Here is a 14,066-nt window from a genome sequence, read left to right as displayed (position 1 = left end):
AAGGTTTGACAAATCAATCTACTTTCCACTTATGAGTTTTGCTTTCATTATCCCTCCGTACCAGCTATCTATGCCGTCATAGGATGAATCATAGCTTCACTGGAATGTCATGTCTTTGCTTATCTCTTCATCCTCATCTCAACAGGTCATCTCGGAGTCGACAAGACCAAACAACGTATGACATCGTTGCTCATCGTTTGTTACGTTTACAACGCTTCTCGCATTGCCAGACCCAGGAATATGCTTGGTCTGCCGAGATGCTACAGGCTCAGGCGAATCGTAAATGTTCAGCAAATGCGATTCAGTATCTGCAAGTATCAGTATCAGGAGATGTCTGGTATTGTGGTGTGGTAAGAACAGGGGCCATGTACGATACTGCTCTGTACTGTGGCGGTAAGCTCCGTATACTCCCCTCTCCTCAATCGAAGAAGCTCTTCTGCTCTCTTTGCCGCATTTCAGCTCTCAAGTATCAGATTTATTGATTAATCATAGATTACGAAGTTGATTTTCAGATGAACACATGAACATCTCCTGCATTCTTCGCATACAAAACATCCGTGTTTTCACATTATACCGTAAACAACTAACTATGTATAACTTCTGCTCCTACTCTAACTCCATTCCACCTCTGCTTGGCAGACAGCATACCAAAACTCATTCATACTGATGATTGATCAACCTAAGCCAATTCAGGAGTCATCGGTCGCGTACTTGAAGAAGGCCCGCCAGCCAAACTTCCCGGCTCGTTCCATTCCTTCTTCTCTTCTACCGTCGATGTCGAGCCCGCTTCAGCCTCTTCATCAGGCAATGTGACGTTCAATGCACACATAACCAACGCGGAGATAAGGTAGGGTTCTTCGACGACTAAAACAACAGCTTGGATCAAACCTTTTTTACCAGCTAGGGAAATCGAAACAGAACGATATCAGCCAATTGTCAAATCACTGGTAATTCGCTGAAGACAGATAGTACTCACCGCTGTTCCCGGTATAAGTGAAGATGTAAGAGAACCAACTGGGTACTGTCAAACTTGCTAGACCCAAAGCCACACCGACAGTAGCAATGAATCTATCTCTTCTTGTCCATTTGGCATATGCCAATACCCTCAAACCGGAAGTGGCAACCGCACCAAATAAGAAAGTGGTGAATCCTCCAATAACGGCTGATGGAGCGGCGACGAAGATCGCCCCGAACTTGCCTATAACACCCATCAAAAACAAGATCACTGCGCACATGTATCCAGAAGATCGAGAGGCGTTTCGAGTAAGGGCGATGACACCTGAGTTTTGGGAGAAAGTGGTGAGAGGTGGGACCGTTGCTAATCCAGCAAGAGTGGCCATGACTGAGTCTACAAGGCAAACAATTGTCATTGTTCAGCGATCATCTGTTGATTAATCACTGGGACGAGAAGAGCTGACTCACCAGCAAGCATACCACCTTGTACTCTCGTCATGAAAGTTTCTCCAGTAATCTCCAATCTCGACACATCCGAAGAGGCAGTGACATTACCGATAGTCTCGGCGACGATCACCGTCCAAGCAGCCAACATGGGTAAGACCAATACTCCTCTGATCGACAGAGACCAAGTCTGCATCCACAGGAATGTTCCGGAGGGAGCATTGGTGATGGTAGATTTGGTGAAGAAACCTGTAGCAGCGGCGATGACCATGCCGACGATTAATCCCAGGAATACCGAAGCTGATTTCATGAATGCTGAACCGAAGATCTCGCAAATCACGATGGTAATGAAACATGAGAAACCCAAACCGAGGAATGCGCCTGATCCCCAATATTCCTGTCGAGTACCAGCTGTACAGAGTACAGTATGATCCGTGGCGCAGGTACCAGAACCTCCTGCCCAGTTGGTAACTCCCGATTTGACCAATGCGGCACCAATAAAAGTTAACATCGTTCCTGTGACCAGGGGAGGGAACATCTTTCGAATAGCTCGAGGAGGTACAAACGATAAGGCGATGGCGAATATACCGGTCAGAGTGGCGGTTCCAAGGATTGCACCGAACTCCTTTGGACATGGTAATTTGGTTTCACCATCTTCTGCCAAAGGGCAGGTTCCATTGGAGTACTACGAGCGATTCAGGTATAATCAGTAACAATCCCTGGATCTAAATTGGACAGTGTAACATAAACGTACAGATTGACTAATATAACTCAAAGCTACATTGGTGAATGCGAATGAAGTTCCCGTAACACTGATCAAGCCAGTACCAAAGAAGTAGCCAGTCTTGGGAATCCTAAATCTTGAAATTTGAATGGCGGTACCGAAAGCACACCAGATCAAACACGCTGAGACGAGGTAGAGTTGAGCTTCTGTACCGAGATTGGCACCTGCAGGACCGGCTAGAAGAAGAGGTGGGGTTACTAAACCACCGACCATTGCGAGGGCACTACAACGTGATTCCGAATCAGCTTTTGTATCCACACTTCAGCGTGAGATTGTGGACTTACTGTTGTAAACCCAAGATAAACAACAAGAGATGTGGTAATTTCTGATCCACAGCGTAGAATGGTAATTCTCGTTTCTTCTTGGTGACGAATGGGATGTTGGGGATCATGAGTGCTCCGTAGTCCTATAAAGGTACAAGTGCATACAGTTAGTCACCCAGTTTCATGTTTAAATTGGTGATGAACACTCACATAATCACCCAACCAACCATCTTTGGTGACAAGCGATTTCAATACAGCTTTGAATTTACTTCTTCGCGAAGTAGGTACATGACCTAAATCTTCTTCCTGCTCAAAAGGCTGTACGTTAACAGTGGGGACAGTAGATTTATCGTATGAGCTTTCAGGCTCGATATGACTTGAGGTAGACGCAGACATCTTTGATCACCTGATGCGATGTTGTGGTGCGATTTGAGGAAGGAGGTTTTCAGAATGAAGTACAGCCAAGTGGAGTGCAGTACGGGAATTTTACAGAAAAGACAATCTCCAAATTTACAGAAAAAAATCATACGGTATATATACATATGTATGTGTGCATGAGTACTGCTAGTGCCTACGGAATAATCACATTGAAAAAAGAAATTTGATTGGTGCTCCAAATCTACTAGCTTGGAAGTATCCTCTTATCTTTTAATCTAACTCACTCGCTTATGCGAAACAAGTCACGACTACCGTACTCGCGAGGTGGTTTGTACGTCAGTCGAAGCTTTCTTTACAAAGTACGAAGCCAAGAAAACATCTCGATCCGATTTGCATCGGGCTTGTGATATCTTCCTCTTCCTTTATGCACTGCATCATCCAATGATCGACCACAGGTATATCTTTGTGTCCGAGTAGGACGGTGGAGTGAAAGAGTTTGGTACGAGCCTCAGGGTCAATTACGTTATGAGATGGAGTAGAGATAAGAAAGATAAGAGTGATACGATCTGACCGGACCTTGCACCTGGACGAATCAGATTGCAATAACACGAGTCACTGACGTACTGTAATAAGGAACAATGAACCGGCAGGTCGATTTCTTGATTGAGCGCTTAGGTTCAAATTCAGTTTTTCCAGTATGACTCCATTACATGGACCAACATGCGATGCTAATTTGGAGCCGAGGGATTCAGTGAATGTGTCATAGGAGAATTGGAATTGGATGAATGGTTACGATTCCCAGCGACCAAGAATGCATACGAAATACCCTGTAGATTCAGAAGTACACGGTGACATACTTCGTTAGACCTCGTAGATATACGTATGTGACTAGTGATGCATGCAATCTACAATTCATCATGACCTCTTCCCTCTGTCGCAGCCAGCCCTTTCCCAGCTTTACGAACCACTTCCTGCCAATTGTCAACGGGTGCACAAGCTTGGACTCTCTTTCCTGGTGCACTCTGCCTTTCGCATCCAGTAGCTGAGACAGAAGCAATGCATTCAGTATGATTACATCTTGATGATTGGCAGAAATGGACTTACGACAGGGAGCGGATTCGTTGAATTGATGAGCAAAGAAGACGTCAGTCTCGTTGGTAAGGATGTTACCTAGCCTATGTCGGATATCCAAGGTCAACAGGTATGATCATAATGGGGTGCTTATGGTAACTCACATGAGAGTAGCATGACCTAGAGAATATGATTTCTCCCATACGTGTGAAGAAGGTATATAAATTTGATTTCGACCATCTAATTCCGGTACAAATGATATTGGTATATCAGCTATAACACGTCCTTCGGAAACACAGTGCAGGAATGTACCACTCACTCTCTGCTATCGTCCGTATACTAGTCCCATAAATGACTTCCTTGAAGCCCGCCCACCGTATAGCAGAAGCACACATTGGGCATCTATACAAACAGCACCTTAGCCATCTGATCCTCCATCTTGGTCCAACAGAGCATAACAGAACGGAATTTCTGATACTCACGGTTCACCATTGGTGTACAAACTGAAATCTTTCCATGCTGCCAATATCTCCTGAGGTGATAATCCCTTCTTCGTCAATACTTCCGTACAATGCGTTATAGCAGATATTTCACCATGCATCGCTGGGTCTATATCATCCATTCATTCCATCAGCTCTGGATTTACATCACTCACATCGTAGTAGAGTGAGCTAGGGGCAGGGTGACTTACTACCTGTTACACCAACTTTGTTGGAAGTAACACAAACCAACTCATCCGATGTGGTGTTCACTATAGCGCTCCCGAAAGGAGCCTGAGGGCATGGATGTCCATCGGCATATACGGCTTCGTTGGCTACTCTCATCCAGTGTAGCCGTCGTTCCTGCGGGACATCATTGATCGATAGTCCTTGTTGGTACTCTGGATGTATCTCAACTTGATATGCTGAGATCGTAGTAGCAAGCGAGAGAAGGGAGACGATAGCAGATTTGAGCATAATGGGACAACTGCGTTTGGGATATGCTTGCACCTTCTTTGAGGACTTTTAGGTTCTTTTTGAGGGAAGTATACAATATGCATTCAACTGTGATGATCGCCTATGATTGATGAATGCATAGAGGAGAGGGTCCATCGAACTGTCATGACTACCCAAAACAAAACCCGAAAAAAAGAGCGCGCTTAGGGATATTTTCTTATCTTTTGGATTCTTCGGGTTCTGGAGCACCGACCGATGTGCACGGAAACGAAAAGATAAGGATCTCATTGGTACATCCAAACGCATATCATGTGAGTGCGTGGATTACGAGAACATGCATACGGTAGTATGTATATCTGAAATAAGAACGAGTAGTTTCGAAGTAGTCGGCGACGGATGCAGACGAGAAAAAAAGAAATTATTATCATTCACATAAAAAGAGAGCGAAACGCAGTCTGCAAATTCTACAGTATCCTTTGACAAGCAGGGAGCCAAAAAAAAAATCATCAAGCCATAATGTCAGTACCAACGATCAGCTTACACGATTTCGATGCTCGTCGTCAGGAGATCATCAATGAGTTGATGGATGCTTCTACGAACGTGGGTTTTTTGTGAGTGGCCATCTGCTTCTAAACGTTGATTCACATCTGCTATGTACAGTAAAAGACAGTCAAGGGCTGATGATGGACTTTATGTCAACCACCATCCAGCACACTATCAAATCACGGTATCTCCCCTTCGGAGGTACAAGCTGCGTTCGACCTCTCCCAGCAATTCTTCGCTCTACCTGACGAGGTGAAATCGAAGACTGCTCTGAATGGCAAGAACGCAGGGTGGGAGAAGAACACCCAAGTGAGACCTTCGACAGGTACTGCCGATCAAAAAGAATCCATTCAATTGCAATTCGCTAGGATGGAAGGTCTTTGGCCTAGTGATGAGGATTTACCTGGGTTCAGAGAGAGGGCAGAAAAGTTCATGAACCAAGTTAGAGAGTGAGTCCAACCGTATCTCTCATATACGTCCCCTTTCACATTATAGTGAATGAAGTATGTTGTAGATAGCCGAGAGAAAAATGCTGATCTGATTGAATTGGTTTCTTACAGTCTCTCGGTCAAGGTCATGGAGTGTTTCGCTGAAGGACTCGGTCTACCTCTCAACACATTCACCGAAGGGACTGTCGATCCTGGTGTAGGCGATTCTCAAGATGTGTTGAGGTTGTTACACTACCATTCCACCGAAGGAAAGAGTTTCGGGCCTAACTTCTGGAGGGCAGGTGCCCATGCAGATTTCGATGTTTTGACTATGGTAAGTTCTCCTTTCACTCTCACCAACACACCAGGTACTACTGTAATCTCTGCAATCTGTCAAAATCCTGAAGCTGATACTGGATACCATTGGTTGTCTAGTTATTCCAAAGAGACGGCGAAGGTGGATTGGAAGTCTGTCCAGGGCGAAAGGTAGTTGGCGATTTCGGTATGGGTCAAAATTGGTTACCTGTCGAGGCTAGACAGGACCGTATCGTTTGTAACATCGGTGATCAACTTATGAGATGGTCGGACGATCGATTGAAATCGACCTACCATAGAGTAAGATTGCCCGAAGGTCAAGAAAGCAGAGGTCCGAGATATTCGATCGCTTTCTTCAATCAGGCTAGAACGGATAGTATCATACAAGGTCCTCAAAAGAAGTATCCTCCTATCGTAAGTTCATCAAAATTATCATTTTGGTATATTCCAGCACACTCCACCATCGAATATATGGTTAGTTACTGATTTGTGAATCTACGTATAGACCGGAGGAGAGTTCATTGCCGAAGCGATGGCTAAAAACCGAATGCAATCTACTGAGATCGCCAAGAAAGCTGCCATGGAAAGTGCAGATAAAGTGGCTTCGGAAATTCATTTTGTACCTCAGCACTTGCAAGTTGGTGCTTAGGTTGACGAGGCTTTGGTATTAGCTTAAAATGCTTGTAGCTTTGACATGTATGAGTAACATCCGATATTGCAGATCGGATCACCGAAAAAAGTTATTTGACTTTGCCATTAGGCACCACATCACACAGTTGAGACCGCCATCATCATCATCAGCAGCATCTACATCACATTCCTCATCCTCGAGACCCTCATTGCATGATATTGAATCTTTTACTACTAATCGATCTCTATACTGACTGAGATGCATGGATGCATCTTCGATTGATATTGTCACAGTACTTTTGCACCGTGAATCTGGAATATGAGGTAAGGGGTCCCCACGTGCCTATGACATCATTGTGTGTGGTGTGTCACCTGCTTCTCTGCAAAGGAATGGGGGAAATACACAAACGTTTATGATCGACACCTATATAACTAACATATAATTATCCTTGTTTCTTCTTCCCTGCTTCTTCATCTTCATCTCACCCACTTCAGAACAAACCATTATCGCAATGTACATTCCAAACTTACAAAGCATCCTCGCCGCTGGACTCGCCCTCACCGGAGCAGTCAATGAGAGTGAGTACATCAATCTATCATCCAATCTTGCCACTCGGTCTTCCGTTTCAAGTTCACGATCTATAAGTGATATGCTAAACCTTGTATGTCATATCGTAGTGAGCGTAGTATCATCCGGATCGATCAAAGATTTCGCCGTCGAGAAATGTATCGATAAAGACAAGAACCAAAGATGTTCGAAACCTTTCCCAGTCACCAAATCAACCTGTTACAACCTCAAGTGGTCGACCGATGGCGCTCTCTCCCATACTACCATCGAAGTGAGAGATGCAGGAAGCGATGAGATTGTATACTATAGAGATACAGATGGAGAGTGGACTTCTGGAAAGAACGAGGTGAGTAGATCATCTGACTCCCAATCATAAAGAAGAGTTGTTATATCATGGATGGAGGCGGGGAGAAGACGCTGACGCAAGCGTTCTGGATATAGCTCGTCTACGTCGATTTCAAACCTAAGATCGCAGGTCAAGGTAACAAGACTGTCGATTATGAGATCACCACTTGCGAGTAGATGTCTCACGCATGCTTCCCTCGACTCATCGAAGTCATCCACGTAAACAGGAAGAGGTTTAAGAAAGGAAGTCAAGTTGAAGAAGGTTAAGGGGGAGATCAATAAACATGTATCGATCAGATCATTGTATGCATAATTGTACCTTCGTTTTAGTGGGACATACTTATGACACTGGATGAACAGCAAGCTTGTCGTTGCTCAACTCCGACGGTTCTACCCTTCCTTATTGTAGATATCATTATACTTCGCCAGCGACTTACTCTCCAATACCTTCTTCTCCTCATCGCTTGTGTACTTATCGAACCTCTTAGGATCAAGAGCCTTTCTCAACCACTCATCTTCATCTTTCGATCCACCGACTAGTTCATCCGCTAACAATCTAGCACTCCCCGCAGCATGTGTCACCCAAACTCCCACTGCACAATACAGTCCTTCGTCTACTCGACCAACTAAGGGTACACCGTCTGGAGTCACCGAGAACAGACCATTGAACTTCTTCGTATCTTCACCTTCGAGCGACTTCGCTATGCCTTCATCTAACAAACTGTATCCCTTTTCCAAGACATCATTAAAGCTCTCTTCCCAATTCCCATAAGCCGTTTCCCCGTGCTCTTCTCTCGGGACTTTGATCGGTGCATGTGCGTATGACCCGAGTCCATCCCTCTCTCCATGATCTCTAGCATAAACATGTTCTTTAGGCCATCTGACAAAAGGTGTCTTCTTCTCTCTAATAGGGTGTGGTCGGGAATACGAATAAGGGTGAGAGACAGATACCACAGAATGTTCAAGTTGAGGTAAAAGTTGAGAGGCCCATATTCCCGTACAATAAACTAATTTTCCTACTTCGATCTCACCAAGGTTCGTCTTTATATTCCATCCTTTCCCATCGATTGTTTTGGTATGCGACGATACTTCAGCATCTAGTAAAATCGCACCATTCGAAGCAGCTTTATCTTGTTGGGCATGAGTAACTACTATAGCAGTAGCAGTCCCGTCATTTGTGAAATACAATCCTGCATTACCTTCTTCCGCTATATACCCCTCATTCACGAATGACGGTACTAGATCCAAAATCTGTTGTTTGTTTACTAACTCAGCTTGTAATCCAGCAGATCTAGCAGCTTGAGCTCTTTCCTCCAACCCTTGGGAGATCTCTAATCCACCAACTCTTTGGAATCCATCTTCACCCCCTTGGGAATAGTACAATACGGACCGTTTGGCCAATTCGGTCAATACAGGCAACTCGTTATATTGTCCTACAAATCCCGGTGCATGGCCTGTAGATCCTGGTAAACCTCTGATATCCTTATCGATGAGTATGACTCGAGAGCCGAGTGAGGTGGAAAGGAAAGAGGCGAGGTGGGATCCGACTATGCCTGCACCGATGATTGCGACTCGCTCGGATGGCGAGTGAGGGATGGTAGGGAAGGACATAACGTTGGTTTTGGGTATCAAGTGTCTACCTTGGATGCGGTATGGTTATATATTCTATTCATGGGTGGTTTGATGTTCTTCCTGGAAACTGTAAGTGGTTGTGAGCTGAGGACGGATCTTTTCCGGGATGATTTTGAGTAGATACGATGGGCCACTATTTAAGCGAGATTGGTACCAATCACAGTTCCGGATGATCCGGCCGATGATCTGTGAGGTAAATGATCACCGTAGGTGGGAGTATGCTCGAGCATACAGTATATGTTTAGGCATCGATGCATGACCCATGGTGTTGCCAGTATAGACAGTGGATCGTAGGGGAGCACGGTAGTGTTATGCACATTTTATCCGAGTGTCCAGAGGAGGGAGGAGAAGGACAGTTCGGGAATTCAAATGGGCCTATAAGAAACCAAGTGTAAATGACTCGAGCGAGACCTGTAAAAACAATCCACTTCTTTCCTCATCTTCATCTTCAACTGAACTTCTAATCAAACCATCCAACCAACCTCACCATGGCAGACCTATCGACCACCCTAACACTTACTTCCGACTCGATTCACAAAGCATACTCCGAGATCCAAAATTATGTACATAAGACACCGCTTCTCACTAACAAAACAATTAACAACATCGCTTCGACCTCTTCTTCCACTGGTCCATCACCCAAGTTCAACATATATTTTAAATGCGAAAACTACCAGAGGATAGGTGCATTCAAGGCTAGAGGTGCTTTTCATGCGGTGACACATCTGATCGACGAGCTGGGATTGGAGGAAGTCAGAAAGAGAGGGGTGGTTACACATTCTTCGGGTGAGTATATCAATCCCGTCTATTCTCCAGTGTCCGATCACATATACCCCATTACCTACATGATACTTAGCTCTCTGTGTGGTCTAGGTAATCACGCCCAAGCACTCGCTCTCGCCGCATCATCCTTTGACATCCCCGCTCACATCGTCATGCCCACCATATCCACCCCATCCAAAATCGCCGGTACTCGCACTTACACCCCTCACGTCTATTTCAGCGGATCGACGAGTGAAGAGCGAGAAGCGGTCGTGAAGCAGGTCATACAGGACACAGGAGCCATACTGGTTCCTCCTTATGACCATCCTGATATCATGTTAGGTCAGGGAACGACTGCATTGGAATTACACCAACAATACGATTCTGTTAAGAAGGACAAGCAGCAGCAACCTAAATTGAAAGTTGTGTTGGCGCCATTGGGTGGTGGTGGATTATTATCTGGTATATCAATCTACTTCTCCAACCAGCCTGACGTTTATGTAATAGGGTGCGAACCATCTTACCAGGGTGGTAACGATGGTGAAAGAGGATTGAAATCAGTACCTCAGCAGCGGATCGAGAAAGTTAAGACTCTCACTATAGCTGATGGATTGAGAACGCCAGTAGGTGAATTACCTTGGAAAGTATTCACAAGTGGATCATCAGCAAAACCCAAAAATTTAGAAAATATATATAGTGTAAGTGAAGAAGAGATCAAGCAGGCTATGAAATTGGTGTTGGAGCGGATGAAAGTGTTCATAGAACCTAGTGCGGCTGTACCCCTCGCTGTGGTACTTTACAATCAAGAATTTAGAAAATGGGCATATGAGAAGCAGAAAGAAAAAGGGGTGGTTGAGGACGGATGGGATATAGCGGTTGTGTTTTCAGGTGGGAATACTACTATAGATGCGATTGTTGGACTTTTTGGAGACAATCAGGATACCGAAAGAGCTGAAGGGAAGATAGGCAAAGATGGAAAGCAGGTGGCTGAGAATATTGCTGGCTAGAGATACTTGCGGAAATGGCAGATTTGCATACCATATATCCGGTAATGATAGGAGTCAATTGAGAGGTGCAGAGGATTCATTAAATGATGGACAAAATAATCATACATCCTGATAACAAATCTGAATATAAATATAACTTCAAATATAAACATGAGAATCAACTAAAGAAGACATAAGGGCTCACAACGTAAGATATGGACCGCGATATAACTAACAAACATCATTGATAATCATGAAGATTACCATTGCTACTCTCTATTATCGTCTGATTGACTAGAAGAAGAAATCTGACACTTTTCTACCCATCGTCTTTTTATCCTGTTCGTCCTGGATATTACTAGCAGCAGTTAACGCTTCGATCACGTCCAATCCTGTGGTGACGTCGATCTCTTCAGCGGGGATAAACATCTTGAGAGGTTTCTTCTTGACTAGTACATCGTAAGTCTTGAAGAAGATGATGAATCCAGCAAAGATGAAGACCGCTCCGTAGGTGAAGATGAAACTGTCCCCTGCCCATCCACCTGGTACCATCAAGGCGTATCCACTTGCGACGAATGCTATGGGAGCGGCGATGACGACCCACCAACTGGACAGGGGTTGAAGCCATGCTCGGACAGGGAGAAAATCATTGTTTAATCGACCTTGGGCGATTAACCCTTTTCGGAATCGCATGTAGGTCCTGCCCGGAATAGAAATGTCAGCTTGACTTCTAATTTCATAAAATCAAAAGGTGCTACATACAGGGCAATACTAGTCCAATTCACCAGATTTGCAGCACCAACCAAGGACAAAAACCAGTTCAGTACGACGACAGAGCCAGAATTGACGGACAGGTAGGCCAAAGTGCTGAACAACAGGATTGCCGTCACCGCCACATATGGGACACCGTTTCTGTTGAGCCTCTTGAAGATGCTGGGTGCTCCACCCTTGAGAGAGAGGGTGTACAAGGCTCTTGAGCTTGTGAATAGAGCTGCATTACCAGTACTGAAGATTGATAACATGACCAAAGCATTCACGATGTCTGGTAAAACAGGAATTTCAAGCCGATTCATTGCTATTTTTGATGACAAACCGTCAGAAAATGCGTTGTTCGATCTTGTGGCGGTTCACTACTTACAGATGATATATGGGGACTTGGCAGCACCTGGTGCACCTGCTGCTATGGCGCCAAGTAGTGCTGGGTCATTGGATGGAGCGTTGATGCCAACACAAAGACCACCAATGACGAAAAACCCAACAATACGTATTACCGTGCTGTTAAAGGCTTTAGGGAGGATCTTTCGAGGATTTTGAGCTTCACCACCAATCAAAGAGATCCAATCGGGACCACCAAGACTGTCGAAATTACCTTTGTCAGCGACAAACTGTGGGATCATTCCATTGTGGACTACTCACGCGAAACATGCCCAAAGGACTGCATCCCAGATACCTTTCATCCTCAACGCGGCTGTTTCGCCAGCAAAAGGTCCAGGATCCTTCCAAGCTCGGAATCCAAATTTATCGTGTTTGGGGTTTCCACCGCACATAGCAATCAGTGTGTAGAGGGTCAGACCAATCTGAAGGATGATCTTGAATATAGAAATCCAGAATTCGGCTTCACCGAACCATCTGACCGAGTACAGCTGGAGAGTAGCAAAGAGCACGATACCAACACTGATGGCCACAGCAGGATGCAGGGTGAGAGTCCAATATTGAATCATAACGTTCAAGGCTGTAAGCTCGAAACACACCAAAGTCGCTTGAGCAAGAAGGAACTGTAATTGATTGAGGATCAGCATCGGTTGACTCGAGGGAGTTGATGAAGTAGCTTACATTCCATCCAACGGCTTTACCAATAGTTTCATCCATGAACCGACCAGCGAAAGTGATGAAGCCACCATCGATAGGGAGAAGAGTAGTCATCTCAATAAGACAATTACTTGCACCGATAATTACCGTGGACCATACGATGATACCGATAAGCAAACCGAGGGGACCAGCAGAAGTCAACGGACCACCAATGGAAACGAAAACTCCTGCACCGACTGCGCCGGAAATCGACAGCAGCTGAATATGTCGCATTCGAAGACCTCTATATCGTAACGTTAGCTAGTGGTTTTGGTATCGAAGACCATAACGTACCTGTGAGGATCATTGACGAGGTCTTGGAATGATGGGTCATCGGCTCGAACCTCAAGGGTATTCGAGTCTACCCCTTCGTGCTTGTCGCCATCGAAACCTAGGGGATCTTGCTTGTTATATTCCTCGAGAGACATATTGATATTGATCTCGACCTGTATGTGACGAGTTCAAGAAATCGTTCCAGATGAAAGTCATGAGGTGATGATTTATATATTGCTAGCAGCGATACGACTAGAGTCATTCTTATCGACGGCAAGAAGATACAGTACTCTACACCTTGTGATAACGTTATCCACCTCGCTTAGAGAATCGACTCTTAAGCATTGGGATATTGAGGAGACTCCATTTGCAGTTGAGAAAGACCGCGAAAACGGACTTGGCGATACAGTAGCAGACTCCGCCGCAGAGAGAGAGACCCGAACGCGAACGGAGGTCTGCGAGAAGGTCAAGCAGATTCCCAGATTTCGGTCCAGACTTAAATTGCAAATTACCTATTTTCTCAGGGTTTTCACCCTCTTCAAGCTTTTTTATGCATTTGATCAGTTCTGATGTTTGTTGATTGTTCCTCCATCAAGGGCGTCACCAGAGGACGAACATCAACACGTACTGTACACACATAGACACGCACACCCGACACACATACACATACACCATCCGTATAAACGGAAAGTATTGGTACCTCACTCGCTGCTCAAACCCGCCGAGACGCCTGTGATAAGATGCGCCGCCGTTTTGACTCGCGCTCTTATCCTATAGTCAGCTGGAATTCCTATCGCTAACAGACCCAATTCCGTAATATTCCCTTCCGTCATCTCTTGTCTGTCCAATGCGATTTGGACTTCAAAAATCCGTTCTGTCGGGGTCATATGATAACTTATCATGACGA

The 14,066-nt window shown here is 45.0% G+C and overlaps 7 protein-coding genes across 7 annotated transcripts; 3 read left to right on the top strand and 4 right to left on the bottom strand.

The window, feature by feature from the left end:
- Positions 1-679: 679 nt before the first annotated feature.
- V865_002698 (uncharacterized protein) lies at positions 680-2,841 on the bottom strand (the record flags this gene model as incomplete). The annotated part of the gene is made up of 6 exons (XM_066226497.1): positions 680-900; positions 977-1,348; positions 1,423-2,083; positions 2,153-2,405; positions 2,467-2,588; positions 2,656-2,841. 6 exons carry the CDS (start codon positions 2,839-2,841, stop codon positions 680-682), a joined length of 1,815 nt encoding a protein of 604 aa, XP_066082594.1.
- An 887-nt stretch (positions 2,842-3,728) lies between these two features.
- On the bottom strand, positions 3,729-4,850 carry V865_002697 (uncharacterized protein; the record flags this gene model as incomplete). Its single annotated transcript, XM_066226496.1, has 6 exons — positions 3,729-3,865; positions 3,928-3,998; positions 4,059-4,134; positions 4,214-4,296; positions 4,377-4,503; positions 4,586-4,850. 6 exons carry the CDS (start codon positions 4,848-4,850, stop codon positions 3,729-3,731), a joined length of 759 nt encoding a protein of 252 aa, XP_066082593.1.
- Positions 4,851-5,345: 495 nt separating this feature from the next.
- On the top strand, positions 5,346-6,764 carry V865_002696 (uncharacterized protein; the record flags this gene model as incomplete). Its single annotated transcript, XM_066226495.1, has 5 exons — positions 5,346-5,440; positions 5,540-5,821; positions 5,933-6,134; positions 6,236-6,529; positions 6,621-6,764. The coding sequence occupies 5 exons, from the start codon at positions 5,346-5,348 to the stop codon at positions 6,762-6,764; spliced, it is 1,017 nt and encodes a 338-aa protein (XP_066082592.1).
- Positions 6,765-7,257: 493 nt separating this feature from the next.
- V865_002695 (uncharacterized protein) lies at positions 7,258-7,835 on the top strand (the record flags this gene model as incomplete). The annotated part of the gene is made up of 3 exons (XM_066226494.1): positions 7,258-7,324; positions 7,424-7,659; positions 7,755-7,835. The coding sequence occupies 3 exons, from the start codon at positions 7,258-7,260 to the stop codon at positions 7,833-7,835; spliced, it is 384 nt and encodes a 127-aa protein (XP_066082591.1).
- Positions 7,836-8,048: 213 nt separating this feature from the next.
- Positions 8,049-9,269, bottom strand: V865_002694 (uncharacterized protein; the record flags this gene model as incomplete). The annotated part of the gene is made up of 1 exon (XM_066226493.1): positions 8,049-9,269. One exon carries the CDS (start codon positions 9,267-9,269, stop codon positions 8,049-8,051), a length of 1,221 nt encoding a protein of 406 aa, XP_066082590.1.
- A 509-nt stretch (positions 9,270-9,778) lies between these two features.
- On the top strand, positions 9,779-11,059 carry V865_002693 (uncharacterized protein; the record flags this gene model as incomplete). Its single annotated transcript, XM_066226492.1, has 2 exons — positions 9,779-10,076; positions 10,164-11,059. The coding sequence occupies 2 exons, from the start codon at positions 9,779-9,781 to the stop codon at positions 11,057-11,059; spliced, it is 1,194 nt and encodes a 397-aa protein (XP_066082589.1).
- Positions 11,060-11,332: 273 nt separating this feature from the next.
- V865_002692 (uncharacterized protein) lies at positions 11,333-13,314 on the bottom strand (the record flags this gene model as incomplete). Its single annotated transcript, XM_066226491.1, has 6 exons — positions 11,333-11,738; positions 11,801-12,113; positions 12,177-12,394; positions 12,455-12,813; positions 12,872-13,130; positions 13,181-13,314. 6 exons carry the CDS (start codon positions 13,312-13,314, stop codon positions 11,333-11,335), a joined length of 1,689 nt encoding a protein of 562 aa, XP_066082588.1.
- Between the last annotated feature and the right edge of the window lie 752 nt (positions 13,315-14,066).

The sequence above is a fragment of the Kwoniella europaea genome, chromosome 1 (assembly GCF_036810445.1).
Source record: "Kwoniella europaea PYCC6329 chromosome 1, complete sequence".
Classification (NCBI taxonomy): domain Eukaryota; kingdom Fungi; phylum Basidiomycota; class Tremellomycetes; order Tremellales; family Cryptococcaceae; genus Kwoniella; species Kwoniella europaea.
The sequence above is the reverse complement of the archived record's forward strand: the minus strand, read 5'-3'. Positions and strand labels throughout refer to the sequence as shown.